The sequence below is a fragment of the Arctopsyche grandis genome, chromosome 4 (genome assembly GCF_051622035.1).
Source record: "Arctopsyche grandis isolate Sample6627 chromosome 4, ASM5162203v2, whole genome shotgun sequence".
Classification (NCBI taxonomy): domain Eukaryota; kingdom Metazoa; phylum Arthropoda; class Insecta; order Trichoptera; family Hydropsychidae; genus Arctopsyche; species Arctopsyche grandis.
In genome coordinates, this window is record NC_135358.1 from 3,797,501 (window position 1) to 3,815,898 (window position 18,398).

The 18,398-nt window shown below is 32.5% G+C and overlaps 1 protein-coding gene across 6 annotated transcripts in view; it reads right to left on the reverse strand.

Moving 5' to 3' along the window:
* Atg16 (Autophagy-related 16) overlaps window positions 1-18,398 on the reverse strand; it is a 257,472-nt gene that overhangs the window by 43,965 nt on the left and 195,109 nt on the right. For 2 of the 6 annotated variants that reach the window (XM_077428920.1, XM_077428923.1), the window contains 5 exons: window positions 14,753-14,932; window positions 14,585-14,669; window positions 14,361-14,507; window positions 9,073-9,184; window positions 3,509-5,367 (listed from right to left, as the gene is read on the reverse strand). In XM_077428920.1, the coding sequence (XP_077285046.1) occupies window positions 9,091-9,184; window positions 14,361-14,507; window positions 14,585-14,669; window positions 14,753-14,932 (506 nt within the window). In that variant the 3' untranslated portion in view covers window positions 3,509-5,367; window positions 9,073-9,090. Of the gene's footprint in view, window positions 1-3,508; window positions 5,368-8,574; window positions 9,185-14,360; window positions 14,508-14,584; window positions 14,670-14,752; window positions 14,933-18,398 lie in introns of those variants that run through there. The other 4 variants (XM_077428922.1, XM_077428924.1, XM_077428921.1 and 1 more) reach the window with 2 other exon arrangements.

Here is an 18,398-nt window from a genome sequence, read left to right on the forward strand (position 1 = left end):
AAGCAGACGTCTCTCAAACATTTGGAAAATCCCCGCCACGAACAGCACAATCTGCCAATAAACAGCGTTCGAAACAGTGTTGCGATGTGGAAGAATGCCGCATTCAATTTCATTTACGAATAAGGACACCCCGCGCAAGGATAGTGATTCTAGCACGTGTGCGGGTTGGCAAAACTAATTGCCGAGAGGTTACGATAAAACATGCAGAGGTCCAGGTTATTGGTCCCGGCTAGACTGGAGACTAGATAGATTAAAATCGCACAATTATAATAAGTTACGAGCGCGTCCATTTGTGTGTGCACGACTGTTGCTGCTTCTTTACGCGCTAGATCATGCGCGATATGCGAAGACGTGCCGCAACGCGTAATTGGCGGAATTACGCCACGTTTCTGGTTTCAGTTCGTAATATACGATCGGATGGGGGATGGTTGAAATCTGCCGATTTCAAGCTGTGCTGGGACGATTTCAAATCGTTCAGATCGGGTTTCAGGAAGCGAGGAGGAAAATTCGGAAAGTTCAGTGTCGAATTGTTAGCGTTTTGTTTGCGGTTCATTTTGATTTTATTTTTAAATGCTTTTTATTATAACGATATTATGTTCATAATACATCTTATATCTATTTTAATAGCTATTGATCTACTGATCATATTCTATGTATTTTACAATTTTAATTTAATTTTGTTAGTAATCATAGTATTATATTATTCTAATGTTAATGTACAGCATAATAGGAAAAATAGCTCAAAAACCTATTTACAATTCTTATAAATGCTCATAGTACATCTAATACATAATATTAATTAAATACTCTCTAAAGTTGACGATCTAAGGCAGATTGTGTTTAGGTAATCTGTGTTTATACCTGAAGGGTATAGACATTTTGTTGTGATCACCGAGACTCTTCACAAGTGTGTTAATATGGATATTAGTGATTCTGTCATTGAATCTACTGGTTAGTTTGTTAGTAATGTCTGTAACAAACGGAATATTATATATGGCATGTAGTTTTTTCAAGTTATTACAATATATGGATGTGTTATAAATTTTGGTCATCAATATAAGTGGAAGTATCATCCGCCATTATGATGGTGAAAAATATTCGTAATAGACACGTTTGAAAATACTCCCTCAAACGTTTCCCAGATGTTTTTCCGGCGTTTTTTTAGCCTCTTCTCACTTTTTATTTTTAGAGTCTGAGAGTGTGACGTAATTAGTTTGGACATAGGACAATTATGATGATTATTTATTATTTTAAAGACTTTGATTAAGCCGTCTCTTATTCTTCTCGTCTCAAGTGTTATTAATATTAGCCAAAATATTTTTTAAATTTTACTCATAAAACAATTTTAATATCAATCAAAGTGCCAAGGCGGCAACCTGGCTCATACATAAGGACCAGGCCGGCGACTTAGCCCGACTACACCACTGAATTGGCAAGGGTAGTTGACATTGTAGAAACTCAAATGGCAATGGATGAGTCACGTAGACAGGAAATGGAGGAAACGAGGTCAAAAGAAGTGCTCGAATGGTACATGACACGATGTAAAAGGGTGCAAGGAAGTTCCCAAGGGAGATAAGTGGATGAAATTAGAAAAAATGTAGAAGGGTGGATGGACGAAACTTGCTCAGAATAGAGATTGACGGAAGCGTGTTGAAGAGGTCTCTATCCAGCAGTGGATGATAAATGGCTGTATATTATAATGGATTTAAATACAGCCCGATTAATTGAGACTACAATTTATTTTTTAATTTTATACATATACATAAATACCCCAATGCACCTCTTCGCTAATTATAAGCATCGAATAAACACACAAATAAATTTAACAAACAATTTTGCATTTTATAAATCAGCAAATTCAAATTGCATTTTGCAAAAAATAGAGCAAGGTTTTCAATTTGTTGGAATTATTTTAATAAAATCAGACAAACTGACAAACTCTGATAGGAAACTATCGACCTGGAGACACATATCCAAGGTCTGGCCAGCAGCACCGGGCCGGGGGTTAAACCCGTGACCACTCGGTTGAATGTATTACACGCTAACCACCGATCTATGCTGCTGTACGTATGTTACATCCAATTCAGGACGATTTGAAAATAGTGCAGGATGATTTAAATCATTCAGTTTTTATAGTTAGTATAGCCGCATAAGTAATGAGTAAGTAAATCAGGTAAACGAATATGTTTATATCCTAAATCATGAAAAATATTATATGAAAGATATGTACATATGTATGAGGAAAGAAAACCAGGAAACTATAAACGACAGCGATGCCGACAACGCGTTTCAGAATCATCACAAATGCAACCGCATTCGTAGCAATAAAAGACAGACCTATTATATATTAGTTTTAGAACTAAATATGAAGTTAAAGCTTCACCCAATTCAATAGTTTCAATATTCCGGATGAATTCGAATATTTGGTGAAGTGTAGGGTGTAAAAGTGGCAATTTTTAATGTTTTGTACATAAAAAATGCATTACTAGAACATCGAAGACTGCAGTTTGAGTGCGTGTAGTCTCAGTTTTTGCTTTTTGTTGAAAACGATGTGAGGACTTCCTATAAAGTGATTCGAATGTTAGTTGGAAAAGAGTAATTAATTTTTTTACAAGGTTGGCTTTATGTATTACTTTTTTATGTAAGATGATTTCTTATATTTGAAGGCGGCTTTATATTTTCCCTTGAATGAATATGATGAATTGTTTATGAATCTTATATGACATTTCAACTTCATTTTATAGCGTAGAAATATGTTTACGAGAAAAAAACATTTGCAGACATTCAATTAAATTTAGTAATGTTGCTAGCCGAAAAATTTTGTATGGAAACTCCTTGACTCTTTAAAATATTATGAAACGATATACGTAAATACCTATAAACTAAATTTCAAAGGCTTTCAAAATCCAACTACGGTATAATTGAGATAGTATTCTAACTTTTGTGTTTCTATATTGAAATTTTTAGAATGTGGAATTGTACAGCGGACGAGCACACGTGCCCGGCGTAGCTCGGGAAATCGATTCGGGATTTCAAGTTCTTCTAAAGCTCGGTTTAGTCAAAGTACCATAAGATATGTAGTTTACTTGATTGGGTGGTCAAAGCATGCGTATAAAATGTCGTTTAAGAAATAGAAAAAAATGCCGGCATTATTACAATATTAATAAGGAGGGATATAAAAATAAAATTGCATATTGCATAATAAATTTAATGTTCAGGTGTTCAAATACTATTAAATTGAATGACTTATGTGAGGTAATAAAGGCAACTTCATAAATAATGCCAGTTTGGTGAGAAATCACCGACCGCTTAAGAGGATCGTAAATCAAAATTGCATCTGGCAAGCGGAAGTGCAAGAAATGCAATTCTATTTATTGTGGTTTTCGCGGCAGTCGAGGAAAAAGTTACACGTGGAGGAACATGCCGCAAGGACATGGAAAGGAAGCGAAGGCAAGAAAATGTGCAAGGAAATTGCGAACATTAAAGACAGTAACGGTACAAGTGGATACAGTTCAAAATATTTATTTCACATTTATAAACAAAAGAAAAGGGTATAATCAATTTGTCCAGAACGAAAGAGAAACAATGAGTCCATGAAAAAGATACACATACATATTTTACATTGACTTAATGTTGATTTTAAAATGTTTAAAAATTGTATAATACATATAATATAATGATTGTAAAAAAGCTAAGTATGATACACTCAGACACAATATTCAAATACTTTATATACAAAAGTTTTTCATTCATTTTTAATTATGTAAAATATTTAATATAATATAATATATCACACGTACTTACTTCGGTGTTTTTAATGATCCCTCACCAGAAGTAATTATATACATACAACGTTAAATTTTATTTTAAAATAACTAATTCGGTACGACATCAATATGAGTTCCAAACGTGAGTTGAAAATAATATGTTTAGAAAATTGTTCAAAGTAAAACTAATAAAAAATGGCTACAATATCACAAGTATGACAGTAAGTTAAATTATTTCGTTACAATACAATACGTATTATACTTAGACATATTCAGAAAAGCACAATCAAAACCAAAACGACTTATTCGATTGGATAGTATTCAAAAATTTGGAGTGAAAGCGACACTATGACTTAGATTGGTTAATTTTCAGTCTCATTGAAAAGCTTTGTAAGAATATACATACATATTTACGGTAAAATGTTATAAAATGATAATTTAAAAGTATGGCTGTGTGTATTGTATTACGTTAATTTACATCATCTACATACATACATACATGTAATAATATATATCGATTGAAATTTTGCATTATTATACATTCAGACAACACTAGAATAATTTAAGCACCAATACGACAATATTATAAACATAAATACACACTTCATATAAATACGAGTCGTCGACCTGTACAATGTGATATAGCATTTGGTTAATGTAATAATAGATGGGAAATGATGTAAGAAATCAAGAATTTCAACGACAAAAAAATCAGATACGACATATAAAATTAAACTGCGAAATAGTTCGAAACGACGTTAAAACTACGATAGAGTGTTTATGGTGGGATAATATGCAAATTTGTGATAATTTGCTAAGTCGTTACGTCGTTTGTCAATTTAAAGATTGACTCACGAATTTGACAGCACAAAAAAATATAAGAAGAGTGCTATTTTTGATTAGCAATTCATCTCTGGCGATCCCGTTGAAGATGAGGTCAATATGCTTTGAATCCTGACGAAAACTCGTTAGGTCATTTTGCCGATATTAACATAAAACTAAAATAAATAAATAAGAAACGTTTAACTCTAAACTTTTGAGATACAGAAACGAATCCAAATTTAGCTTGAATGAGCATTTATAAATATATTCAATAAATTTAGCACACTTTAAAGGCACGTTAATTTAAAAATATAAAAAAAACAAAAAGATTAACACGTAAAGGGTTCATATTGTTAATTAAAAACAAAAACTAAGAGACGATACATAAAATACAATTAACGCAGTCAAGAAAGATCAATCACGAACTATAATTAAAACAGAACAGAATGGGCCCATTAATAAAAGAGCAAAGCATTTATTGACGTACATATTATCATAATTGCTCAGCTATCTATAGGTACATACATATACATATAATGTAGCCCAATCCGTATAATGTACAAATATAAATTCCATTCCAAAACAATAATACTACTAATATCTACAGTCCATAAATTTCATTTTTATAAAATATGAATCGCTCAACATTATTACTTTCAAATGGTTAAAAACCTTACACACAACTGATAAAATCCTTGTTCGATTTGCATTGTTAACGTATGTGATATTTCTTCGTGATGAGAAGATGTTCGATCGGACGAATCGGAAGAAACGGCGACTGAAACGAAAGAGAAAAAAAAAACAACAACGAGATTATTTACCAATGCGTAAAATTAAAATGGTAGACGAATTGGATTAACCTTCCGATTGACGCGGATAAGACGCGGTTATGCGGAGTAGGAGGAGGCATTAATTCGTTATATCACAAGAGTGTATCACGACAAGTCTATGAAATTTGAATTCGGTCGTCCATTACTCACGATTTGGACTCGGACCTAATTGGATTGGTCATGGTGTGCGCTAGCCGCAGGCCAAGTGACAAGATACTGTTAAACACAATTATATATACACTTCACATCCAGTTGCATTAGCTTCAAGTCACGCAATACCAGCGAACAGCATGCACTACACGTCTAATAGATATCATAGATGTGTACACAGGATTTAACAATAGGAAATATATTAATTCCAAATAAAATAACTTTAAATTTCGTATTAAAACATTCTTTGCTTGTAAAAGTAAGATTTCTACTATGAAATGTTTGCATTATGAATGTACATATATATATATAGTTGTAACAGTTGTTTTTATAGTTTCATTGTACCTACAGTATAGTAAGGTAACAACCATGTGAATAAATATCCTCGACCTTTGTTCAAATTTGTTCAGTAAGGACCAAAGTCTAAGTCCATTTTGATGTTAGTTGATGATATTTTTATGGCTATCTTTTTATTGTGAATCTTCACGTTTGGATACATAAATATTTATATCTATCTATACATCTAACAAACTATCTCAAAATAAATACATATAAAATATATGAATGGAAATAATATAATATAAAACAACTTGAAACCTCAAAAGAATAGGGATACAAATATTCTTCTCAAATGATCTTATTTGGGTCCAAAAATTAATAAAAAAAGCAGTTATAATTATAAACATGGAGATGTTTTCATGTTTGAATGATTTTCTCACGAATAGTGAAACATCACTGTCGACTTCAGTGAAAAATGTTATACTTGATCACATGGCCGAATCGATAATATTTTTCAAAAAATATTTCCCAAACTTGAATGAGGATGAAAGGAACAATTGGATAAGAGCACCATTTACCAAGTCTTTAAAATACATATGATCATATTACGTGGACAGCCCAAGAAGAGTTGGTCGATATGAGATCAGATAATTTGCTTGAAGCGGAATTTAATGAAAAAATATTTCAGAATTTTGGTTAAGGCGACAGCAAGAATATCCTACTATTGGAAAAGAAGCCCTGGTAACTCTTATTCCTTTCGTGACTATGTACCGATGCGAAACAGCATTTTCGTTATTACTTATATTAAAAAATAAGCAAAGGTCATGCCTTTCCACGGAGACTTTGGAAGATACTTTGCGAGTTAGCATTTCTGACATAGAACCCGATATCGATTTGTTATATATGTAGAAACATGCAACCTCATCTATCGCATTAAATTGTTTCATGTGTGTATATGTAGTTTTTATTTAAAAAAACAAAAATTTAAAGCAAGTTCCTATAATTTTGTTCTGAATATAAATATGTGTATTATAATTGTAATAATTACTGCCAAATAAAACTTTTAACTAGAAAAAAAAGGGGCCGGGAATTAATTATTTCAGATTTGGGGGGCCGTGACATGAAAGTAATTGGGAAGCACTGGGCTAAACAATAACTGAGATGCATGAAAGAAGATATGGATATTCCAAAATGCGGAAATTATTTTACAATTAAATCTGTGCTAATTTGTAGGTGAAGAAAAGATATGCACGCATATTCTTGCATCTAATCGAATATATTATGCATTTCCGTGCACACAAAAAGTGCATATCCTAGTAGTTAAATTATGAGAGATGAGTCGATAGGTAGTAATTATACTCGCGCGTGTGGTGGTGTTTGCATACATTTAAATAATGGCAAGTACAAGAAAACGGAGTAAAAACTGTAAATTAAGATGTAAAACAAATTATGAAATAACTTGACCGTAGATAGATAGCGATCAACGTTTTTCGCAATCATAATTAAATTAAAAAAAAAAGAGTTCATAACGTGCACGGTAAAGATTAGAGATATACAGAATAGGAATTTTCCCGAAAATTTCGCAACGGATGGAAAACAATGTAGGAAACGGACGCGAATATTTAGTCAATGAAACAAAGCGTAAAGTCGACAAGAACGAATTAGTTAAACGCGACCGTTCGTTTGTCCGGTCACGCTGCAATCGTTATGCAACTGTGCACCAGAGGGTTATGGTGGAATTCCGTCAAATAAGCACTGTTCGGATTCGCATTATCCGTCGGTTATGATTCGGTAGCTTTTTATGATATAACCTTCGCAGTTAAAATCGACGTTAACCGTTCGATTGGGATTTCATAGTCCGTTGTGCCTTACTAACCGTGCAGTGACGAATTTACAGGGTCAGTATGCCTTGCACGGTGCCGTTAACTTGTGGATCACATAATAAAATAACATTCAGGTATAAAAAATTGCAATGCATACAGCGATTATAATACCCATACCTATATTTAGAATACTAAAAAATGTATCACAGAACAAAAAGGCAATTGAAAATAAGCATATTTTAAATGAGGTCGTGTAATACGCATGTACGACGCTTACTGTTTATGATATATTTTCATATATAACCGATTAAAATTTACTATAAAATATATAAATTAATATCTCTAACATTCAAAAGCAAGTGTTGTAAATTTGGGTTTGATTAGATGCCACTCGTTGATGTCTCCCAAGCTTTTAAGAAGATTAACGAAGTTCAACCGGAAAATTCCGATTCAAAGTATTAAAAAATTCGTTATATCATCGTGTAAATTCATGGAATGATATTTCACGAAAATTTTATGTCCGAAACGTCATTTTTCGTTCATCCGAAAAATCCATTGACAACGGTTTGGCACGATTCGCTCGCGAGACTAAACGAAAAATAACGTAAAAAACCCAACTAGCCAATACGATATCGGAATTTTCAGACTAGCGAAACGTATAATATGATTATAGTCACACAATGCCATTTCGTGAAAGCACAGCATTGAATTGCGATTCGATTGGGTCAGAGGAAAAAAATCGCGACGAAAATCCAACACGAACGTTGCGTATTGCGATTAATCCGAACGGGATTATTTAACATTTGAATTAAGTAACGCTAGCTTGTAATGAAACAACGCTAAATTGCTAAATAAACAAAATTTCAAAACATTTGTACTATTTTTATGTATTGAAGTTATTTTGGGAAGGTATTTTTTTTAAACTCAAGTGGCTTCCTGTTTTTTGGAGTAGAGAAAATGGAAAGTAGGAATTGATTGATGATTTAAATAGGTAGTGAACTCAACAACTGTCACATAAAACCGGTAAATTTTAATGCAAGATGTTGATCTGGTATTTATAATAATATACTTTATGCAATAGACGATAGATATAATCATGAATTAAATTTTGAACCAACGACGCTTCAACTAGTAAGCCATTGCTAAAAAGTGAACGACGCTATAATTAAATAAAAATATCATGCACTAATTAAACGTTAAAGAATGTAGAACAAAAGGAAGTGGGAGAAAGATTTAAATAGTTTTTTTTAAACGCTAATTAAATAGGTATAGGACTGGAGTCTTGAGAATGCAACGGTAAATACTATACGCACTTATGATATGAATGCATACTTAGACGAAGAAGCGTAATTTAATTACAACCATAAGTAGAGGGGAAGGCAGGTGTAATAATATACTAACACTATGAGTAGGTAGACATCACATGTCCCCCCAGAGGATAGCTTTCTTAGAACGGTCCACGCTGACAAGACAGCCGCCATGAGGGTGCCACGTAACAGCCGACACAGCAGCCCTGAAAAAAAAAGAAGAATCAACGGATGCTTACACATGTAAAAAATAAGAGTGCATATAAAATCACTCTGTCGCCAGATGCTATCTTGCGAAATAAACGATGTATGTAAAGAGCTTGGTCTGTGGAAATGGTTCAAATTCACTTTCGGATGCGCGGCGAAGAGTCTCTCTTTCAGTCTCGTGAGGAATGCGAATGTGCACAGAATGTTGATACGTTTGTAAACGCATTGCGTTGTAATTAATTGTTCCGCCAATCATTTGACTGCGGCGTTCGAAGAATTTCCATGTATATAGTGGGTATTATTTGAAGGAGAAAATTCCCACAAAATTATGCATGAAACGAAGAATGTAAGCTGCCTTTTGTAACTTTTGTTGTGCATAAAATTCGATAAAACTGATTTTATTACATCGTGCTAATGACTCGATAGTAAATCTATCAATATTTATAGAAGATAATCAATCCATTGATTGCAAGTAATTAGCACCAATATGAGACTAGTTTGAATTGTTTTATGGTATGTTTTATACATGCATAGTTGACATGCATAGTGTGAAGTTTTTCAAATATTTATGCCATGTAATGTTTTTATTTTCATTTTGGAAAATAAATAATGAAAAGTGGAAATGGAAACTTTTTTGACAACGAATATGTAAATTTCAATTTACTTGTATCGCTGAGCGAGATATACATATTTCGGTTAGAAACTTTAGACTATTTGATTATTCTTATAAATATTAGGCCAGATTATTCTTATTATTAGATTATTATTCTGTTATATTTTTGATATTGTATTCTGTGATATTTGTGGCGCATTAGGAATTTCTGTAACACCAGAATGGTTCAAACTTTCAATAAATAAATAAATAAATATTGAAAAATAGTCAAAGCCTACTTGAATTATTAATTATTAATAATCTTCACATCGAGAGGTCCCGGGTTCAAGCCTTGATTTGACCTCGATTGAAAATAATTTACTTTGATTATTTCTGCATTGCTGCTAGTCTGACTTGGATATTTGTGACTCCAACTCGATCGTTTCCCAATACAGTTTGCCAATTTATCTGATTTCTCAATAAATTGGCAAACAAACTACCTCTCATTTGTCTCCACTCTTTGAATAGATATAATTTCAAATTTATATACCTATATGTACATACAAACATATGTAAAAGTTTAAAACCATTTGTGTCGCTTTGGGGCAAACTGTAATATCACATTGGTACAATATAATAAAGCTTAAAAATAAATTGAGAGGATATTTAAAATGTCGATTTATCTCAATAGATGATACGAGAAACTTATTGTAAATAGGGTTTTGAGCTCTTTTTCCTATTATGCTCTACATTAACATCAAAATAATATAATTTCTTGATTGTTCTGATTTACTGAATACGGTTAATTTCAGAATCCCAGTTCGGTACTCTAGACGCGTTGCACTCTTTTCACTTGATCCTTTCAATACTAATTCCCAAAAATCTGCAGCGCGTTTATCGTATATTTAACGGAGAGCTGAACGAGGTTGATCTATTTGGTATTTCCCTACATCAATTCAGGTCTAACATCAAGAGAATCTTGACTGATTGATTCATTTCTTCTCCTATTCTATTTTTCCAATATTTCCAATATTTTTATACTTTAGTTTAGTTATGTAATGTGCTATTTAATCATATTATAGCTTTCATTCTTTTCCTTTTCATTTTTTTATTTTGTATTTACCTTTTTCATTTGTTTTATATTTGTAAATTTCAATTTCAATTATATTCTATTTTATAACCTTTTTCCAATATTTTAATACTATAGTTTAATTATGCAATGTTCTACATATTTTGTCATGAAGCCTTTATTCTTTTCTTTTTCATTTGTTTTCCTTATATTTATCTTTTTCATTTTTTTTTTATAATTTTTGTAAAAATCTGTAATTGGACTCGGATGTTACATATATTATATATTTACTATTTGTTTTTTTATATATATCTATTTACATCCCGTTGTCTGTTGATTTTTCTATAAATAAAATAAAAATAAAAATAAAATAAAATAATACTATAATCACTCACAAAAAAATATAATAAAATTTAAAAATCAAAATCAAAAATCTATTTAATCACCAGAACTAATAAATTATAAAGCATCAGTAAAAATCTGAAACATTATACGTCTTTAAGAAAAAAAAGTAAATATCGCATCATTTTCATATTTCATTTTATGAATTCAACTAATTTTATAGCATGCAAGAAAAGATATTATATATGTATATAAAGAAAATAGATGTATCAATCTTATTAGAATTGGTAGTAAAGATATCAATATGCATTGCTAATATGTTAAGGAGATAAATAGCCTAAGATACAAGCGAGTTTATGAGTTGAAAAAGTTTCCTAAAGCGAGATTTCCTACAACGCATTTGAATTATTCCAAAATAGAGAGATTATGAATCTCACAAAACTTTTAAGGAGCGTTTCAAGAGAAAAATATATCTTAAAAGAAAAATAGTAAAATCTTAATAAATTTCACACGAATTATAATGCACATGCAGGTTTATAAACAATGAGTATGAATTATAATGAATTCAACATTACGAAAAAGTTGTCCCCAAACATTTGATATTATTCATTGAATTATATTTGATTTGAACCTGTTTAATTACGGCCATAATTTATAGACGCGATATAGGGTTTTCTTAGTGCAATTCCAATTGAATATTCAACGAAACGATGCGTATTGCGGTTGACGTATTAAACAGCACTCGCGAACGTGAAGAATGGGGCGCAAAGGCGAGGACCATCGATCCACGGACAGGTTAATTAAATAAGTGCAATTGCCAGCAACAGATTAAGAGGCTCTCCTTGCATTACAAGCATGTCGCATTCAGGTCGGAATGCAATAATCCTACTACGCAGGTACCTACGCAACGAATGGATGGCCGAGATCACTATCTGCCCAGTGTTAAGCCATAGATATATCGAATCGATCGACCGAGTGAGAAATCTGCGCAGGCAGACAAAAAGCGAAAAAGACACAGTGGATGTTACGTAGCATCGATCGAGATCATAAACTATTTGAACGGGTGTGAAATCGGCCTTAGCTTTACGGAACTTCCCGCTGCGAAGTCGAGTCGATGTGCATCACTGAAGAAACAACACCAATTAAAGAAAAAATCGCACCGAAAATAAAAACCGTAATCGCATTTATTTATCCCCACCGCAGAAGGTAAACAAAAGGAAAAAAAGCAAAAAAAAAAAAAAACGGAACTTCCTTATCATACAGAAAATAATTAACTGCATTTTTATGCATTCGGTACGTAGTCGCAGCCGCCGACTGTACGTGAGAAAACTGAAACAAAGTCCGAAAAATCGTATTTTTAACTGTTAACGACAACTCGAAGCCGAGGTGAGGTGTAAAGTGTCCCCGGAAATTAACGGGACGATGCCTAAATTGAGATAACGTGATGTGTTTTGGGAAAAATGTGCACATGTGCCCAGACGTGAACTTTGCGAGGATAATTAATTAGTCGAGTTTTAAGGAGAGATTGCTCTTTCAGATGGCTGTTTACGCGTTGAAAATGGAGATTTTTGCATATTTTTTGGACAATCTTAACGATCTCATGTTCTGTGAAAAAATCGCGAGCGTTAAAAAGACGGAAGTTTGAACTTGGGTTAATTTTGGAACATATATCAAGTGATATAAATGATTAAATCTTCATCGCTTCATATTTACATTGTTTCACCTACAAGATTTGAAGAAAAGATGAGCTTTTCGAAATTTATAGGTATGCTAATAGTTTAAATTTTTCAGCAAAATCTCGCAAACGATTGTTAATTAGTATGATAATTTTCTATTTTTGTAATTGGGTATATTCTGCAACAGCATCTAATATGTATTATATAATAACAGATTACTTGGAAAACAGACTATTAAAGAATATGTGTACTTTGGAAATTATGTGTTCGTGTTTAATATGTTCGCTTTAATATGTATATATGTAGGGTACTTATCATTGTTTGAAATAAACACGTGTATAGATTACATATTTTTAGACGTTTTTCCTAGTATGAATTAAATGTGAAAATAAAAATATAATAAAAGTGGCAAGGAAAAAATGTTGAAAATATATAATGATCATTAGACAAGTAATTGTTAGATACATAACTTTCAAAATATAGATTATTTCGAAGCAAGCATTCTTATATATGGTAGATATATATTTATATATTCATATATCGATGGCTTGATACAAAGATATTATATGTCCATTTTTGAATCCGTATCGAATTTAAAGTTTTTTAGATGCTGGAATAATTCAGGTTTTTCTTTTCCTTACCACATAAATTACCTTGAAAGGAAAACCTGAATTATTCCAGCATCTACAAACTTAAAATTCGATACAAATTCAAAAATGGACATACAATATCTGTGCATCAAGCCATCGATATAATGTATGTATGTGCTATTTAAAGATTTTTCAACTACACGGTTAAAGATTTTAAAGATTATTTATTGCAAATAATTAAATGGTAGCTAAAATATTGAAAATTATGTATATGAAAACCATAAGGTTTGTAGACACAACACAAAATAATGACGAAGAAGATATATACATATATTCTTCCTTCATATCGTAACATATATGTAGAATATATACATATCTACGTATATGTATAGGTATATTCTACATATACATACATATACATACTCTCCGTCAAGCAAATTTTGTCTGATAATATCAACTAATATAAATCCGGAATATTTTCTTAAAACCTATTTATGGAAATATTATTATAAGTACATATATCTATGTATAACATATTTATATTTTTCGCCAAAAAACGTAGAAATGTCCATATTCCCGTAACCAAAAGCCAAAATGAACGACAGGTTTTTATACGGGTTCCCGTCATCTACATGTGTGTATGTTTGTATGTCTGGACCATTTTAAAATGATCTTTTTCCTGAAGACTTTTTTGTAAATTTTGAAGCTTTCAATATTGATTAATCAATAGATACTTATTATGTTGTGAGTATAGAAATGAAGAACAAAAGTTAGAGCTTTAAATAAAAAGTGACGGAACTGAGTCACAGATGGAAATAGTATAGCTATTTTATGCATTTTTGGAAGTATTTATAAAAGTTTAGGTAAATATAATCGAAATTAAATATAAGTAGAGTCATAACTTACGTATGTTCCTTAAGGATGGATTCGATTTTTCGACACGTGACCCCCCAAATAAATACACTACCATCAGCACCACCTACAGCCACATGACGACCATCAGGACTGAAAGCAGCTCTCGCCCAATCGCAGCCAACTTTAAAACTATCATGACTGCAAAAAGTGAAAAAATAAATGAATAAACAGGCAAAAAATCCAAACTGAAAATAGCGACAATCCATTGTGAATACCTAAACGATCCTACAATAGTATTCATGCGGAGATCCAACAGCTGAATGGTGTCGTCTCTCACGCACGCCAACAGGTAGTTGCAGTCTGTAAGTGTCCGTGTAAACTCAAGTTAATTTATGAACGTACTTATATTTTCAAAATAAAAATGGTAAAAGTTCACTGCTTACCTCTCGATAAATCCAACGATGTGACTTTACCCTGTAGCATTATATGGTTGGCCGTGGAGTCGGTTCTTATATCCCAGAAGCGGATGCTTTTGTCGAAGTGGCCGGAAATTATGGTAGTGCCGGCACCGTCAGATGTAACCAGGTCGTTGCAACTCGATCCGGCGAATTTTGTCTCAACACCTACAGCAAACGCAATAAAAAATGATTAACCATAGGCATCCGGCATTAGAAATACAGTAAAATGTGTGTAACATAGCATAGTTTTCATGTTTGAAGTATTTCAATTGAGGATATTGTAAATCTAGGTAGTAGAAATTTATTTATTTATATAATTTTAGCTATCTAGCTCATTTAAAAAATACATTCTTAATTACTTAACTCTAAAATTTGATATATAAATTTATATGGAATGTCATTCACAGAGGTGTCTCCTCGCACCTCGCAAGAAAGCATCCACGGTCTTAGAAGACCAGACGCACTCAGGGAGGGCATTGTTCATGAGCACACCCCTGTGAAAAACACCACCAGCTGTCCTCGACCTACAACTAATTTGTACTTATTTCTCATAACTATGTACATCTCTATTTCTTATTGTATAATCCTTAAAATACTTAGGTAATAACTAATGATCTAACTTATAAACAAAAGACAATGTAGGTACTAAGATTTAAACTAATTCTAATACTCATCCATCCCAATGCATCTAGCATACTTCTAATACTTTTTAATCTACCCACATTGAAAATACCTCTCATAGCTTTATTTTGTAATTTTTGTATCTTTCCTAAATCTTGGCCATTAAACATGTTAAGCACAGTGGCACAATAAACCACGTGTGGCAAGACAATTGTATTATAGACTAAAATTTTACTTTTTCTACTATATTTCTTAACCTACATATGTACATAAGACATCAACTATTCTAGCCATATTCATAGTGTATTAAAATTCAGTCTCGAGTCTATGTGGATTCCTAGATATTTAATATTATCAACTATTTCAATAATTTTATCATCAATTGTAACTTCATTAAATACATTTTTATTATTCAACCACATATTTTTTGTTTTATTATTCACACTCAGCTTTAATTTATTTTCACACAACCAATCACTTACATAATTTAATTCTTTATTAAATTGTACTAAAAGTGAAAATCTAAATTGAAAGCAAACACTTTTAGAACTATGTACTCTGTGAGATACATATATGTAAATGTATGAATATAAAATAATATTCGAACGTTTGTTTTTTTAACACACAACTGCGGAGTTTCCAACTTTGGACCATAAAATTAGATATACTACATATGTATATCTCAAAGCACTAGTACCAAGTAAAATATCTAGGACCTTTTAGTGTAATAGGAAAAAATTGGATTGAAAAAAGTCACGACGAGAGGTCTACGGACCGGAATCCAGAACTGAAAAATGAGTCCGTATCCGGAACTGAAAAAGGATTCCGGAACCGGACCTGGAAAAAGAATCTATGCGCATAAATTAACTCGCGTCAACCGATTTAATGAATGTGCATAAATAAATTAAGTCGGCATAACAATAGCGGATGCTTAAAATGCACCCATTGGTCAGAATGTATTGTCGTTGCTCCGATTGGTCAAAGGTTTTAGTCCACGTGGACCACTTCACGCTGATTGGCTGTGCGCCTCGTTCGCGTGTTTTTATTATATTAAATATCTCTAGGCGCAACATATTCTCCTGGCATTTATTTTTAGCAAATTGCTAATGAATATATAGCAAAAGTAACAACTAAAACTATAACATCATTAACAAACTATAATTAGTAACCATAACATAATATTATAATGCCAAACATTGCATTTATTAACTTATATAATTACATCATCTTCCACAGAGGTATCCATTAAGAAACACCCTTTAAGAAAGCACCAATGATATTCTAAAATATATTTTTTTGAAATCTCCATATTTGTCGACGCGCCCGCCATATACATACCCACAAACATACATACATACATCCCGTCCGATTTTATATCATTAATTATATTATATAATCTAAAAGTGAAGTCAAAATACATATGAGAGATAATGAGAGCTTGTAATGCAAATTTTATACAATATTGTAGCGTGAAAATGTAAAAGTTGTAAGGGTTTAAACAAATAAAATCTGATAAACCGAATGGGGGGCAGAAAGTCGAGCAAATAAGGTTACTGGCTATTGACAATAGGCTAGCTGTCACCGTCGCCACAATTTTCGAATTTTAAACATGTCTATGAGGATTAAATTTCACTATCGACTTAGCGGAAACAATTGATATCTCTATCGGGGGCCTAAACTCGCAAATAGGCAATGTTTCAATACGATCGGAAGTGTTTAGGAAGGTATGTCTTGCGAACGTATTTGGTGAAACTAATAAAAACCCTGTAAAAAGATTATATATCCTAGGATATATTACCGCTACTTTACGTAGCATAAAATTATGCAATTAATTATCAAAGTGTTCGAAAGGAACTACGTAATGTATACCGGCACGTACCTCTGTGACATGATCAATTGAAAAATTCGTCACGGTTACGTGATATGTTAACGTATCGAAAGGAATAGATTGATCGATTCCACGAAAGGATTTGAAATTTGCATTTACATCACAGAAATGACATTAGACTTCGAGATGATTAGATTTAGAGTTGAATGACGTCGATTAGGACCACCTCAGTTGTGACGTATCTGAAGATTTGACACATTTTAAAAATAATTATGATGGCGGCGACAAAAAACCCCGTTATTACACCATTTCGGTCGCATATTAGGCACAGAAATATTATATATTATCGTACACAAATTAGCCGAATGACTCGAAGGTGTTGTTTGAGGAAATGATCGCTCTGACCGACAAAAAGACTAGGCGATGAGATCGAAACACACGTAGACAGATATATGAGAATGAATATGGGTTTAAACGTCGAAACAAAAAAAATTACTAATAAAGAAAATGACCGGTATTCCGAGTGAATTACGTAAACTCTGCAGCCGTACCAAATTTGTTAGCGGACTCGTAAATACCGTAAGTGAGAGATTATGTCTCAATTTGACCAAGGAAAAAATCCCCGTGCGAGTCGTTTGTTCTCACACAAGCTGTGTGGTGACATACATTTCGTTTTTAATTTTCACTGATGTGGCATATGTGTTATATGTACGAAAATCACGCTATATACCGTACATCTCGTTCGAAGTGAAAACGGGCAAAATATAGCCCTGGGGAAGATAATGTCGGACGAAATCCAACCGAATGCACATCCCGTTGGGTACTTGGCGATAAAGCACCGAGGGAATAAATTATTATTCGTCTGGATGAATCGAGGTCAATTAATAGTTGCGATCTTATGACCTAGTGGTTGGTATGAACCACATTGGCGAATTAAATTTAAGTGTATGACGTTGTGAGTACGAACAATGTCAAGCTTAATAAAAGGCCAACGGTGTATTTGATGAGACTGTGATCCAATTCATAGCCTTGTAGTCTTATAATTAACACATCACTTTGAAATTTTTACTAGGTTGAGGTGCTGATCACGTTGAGATTTATTTGTAGACATATCAGCAAACTATTTGAAGTGGTTTCTCAGAGTTCAGCAACTTGTATGGTATACAGGGCCGGCTAAAAGGT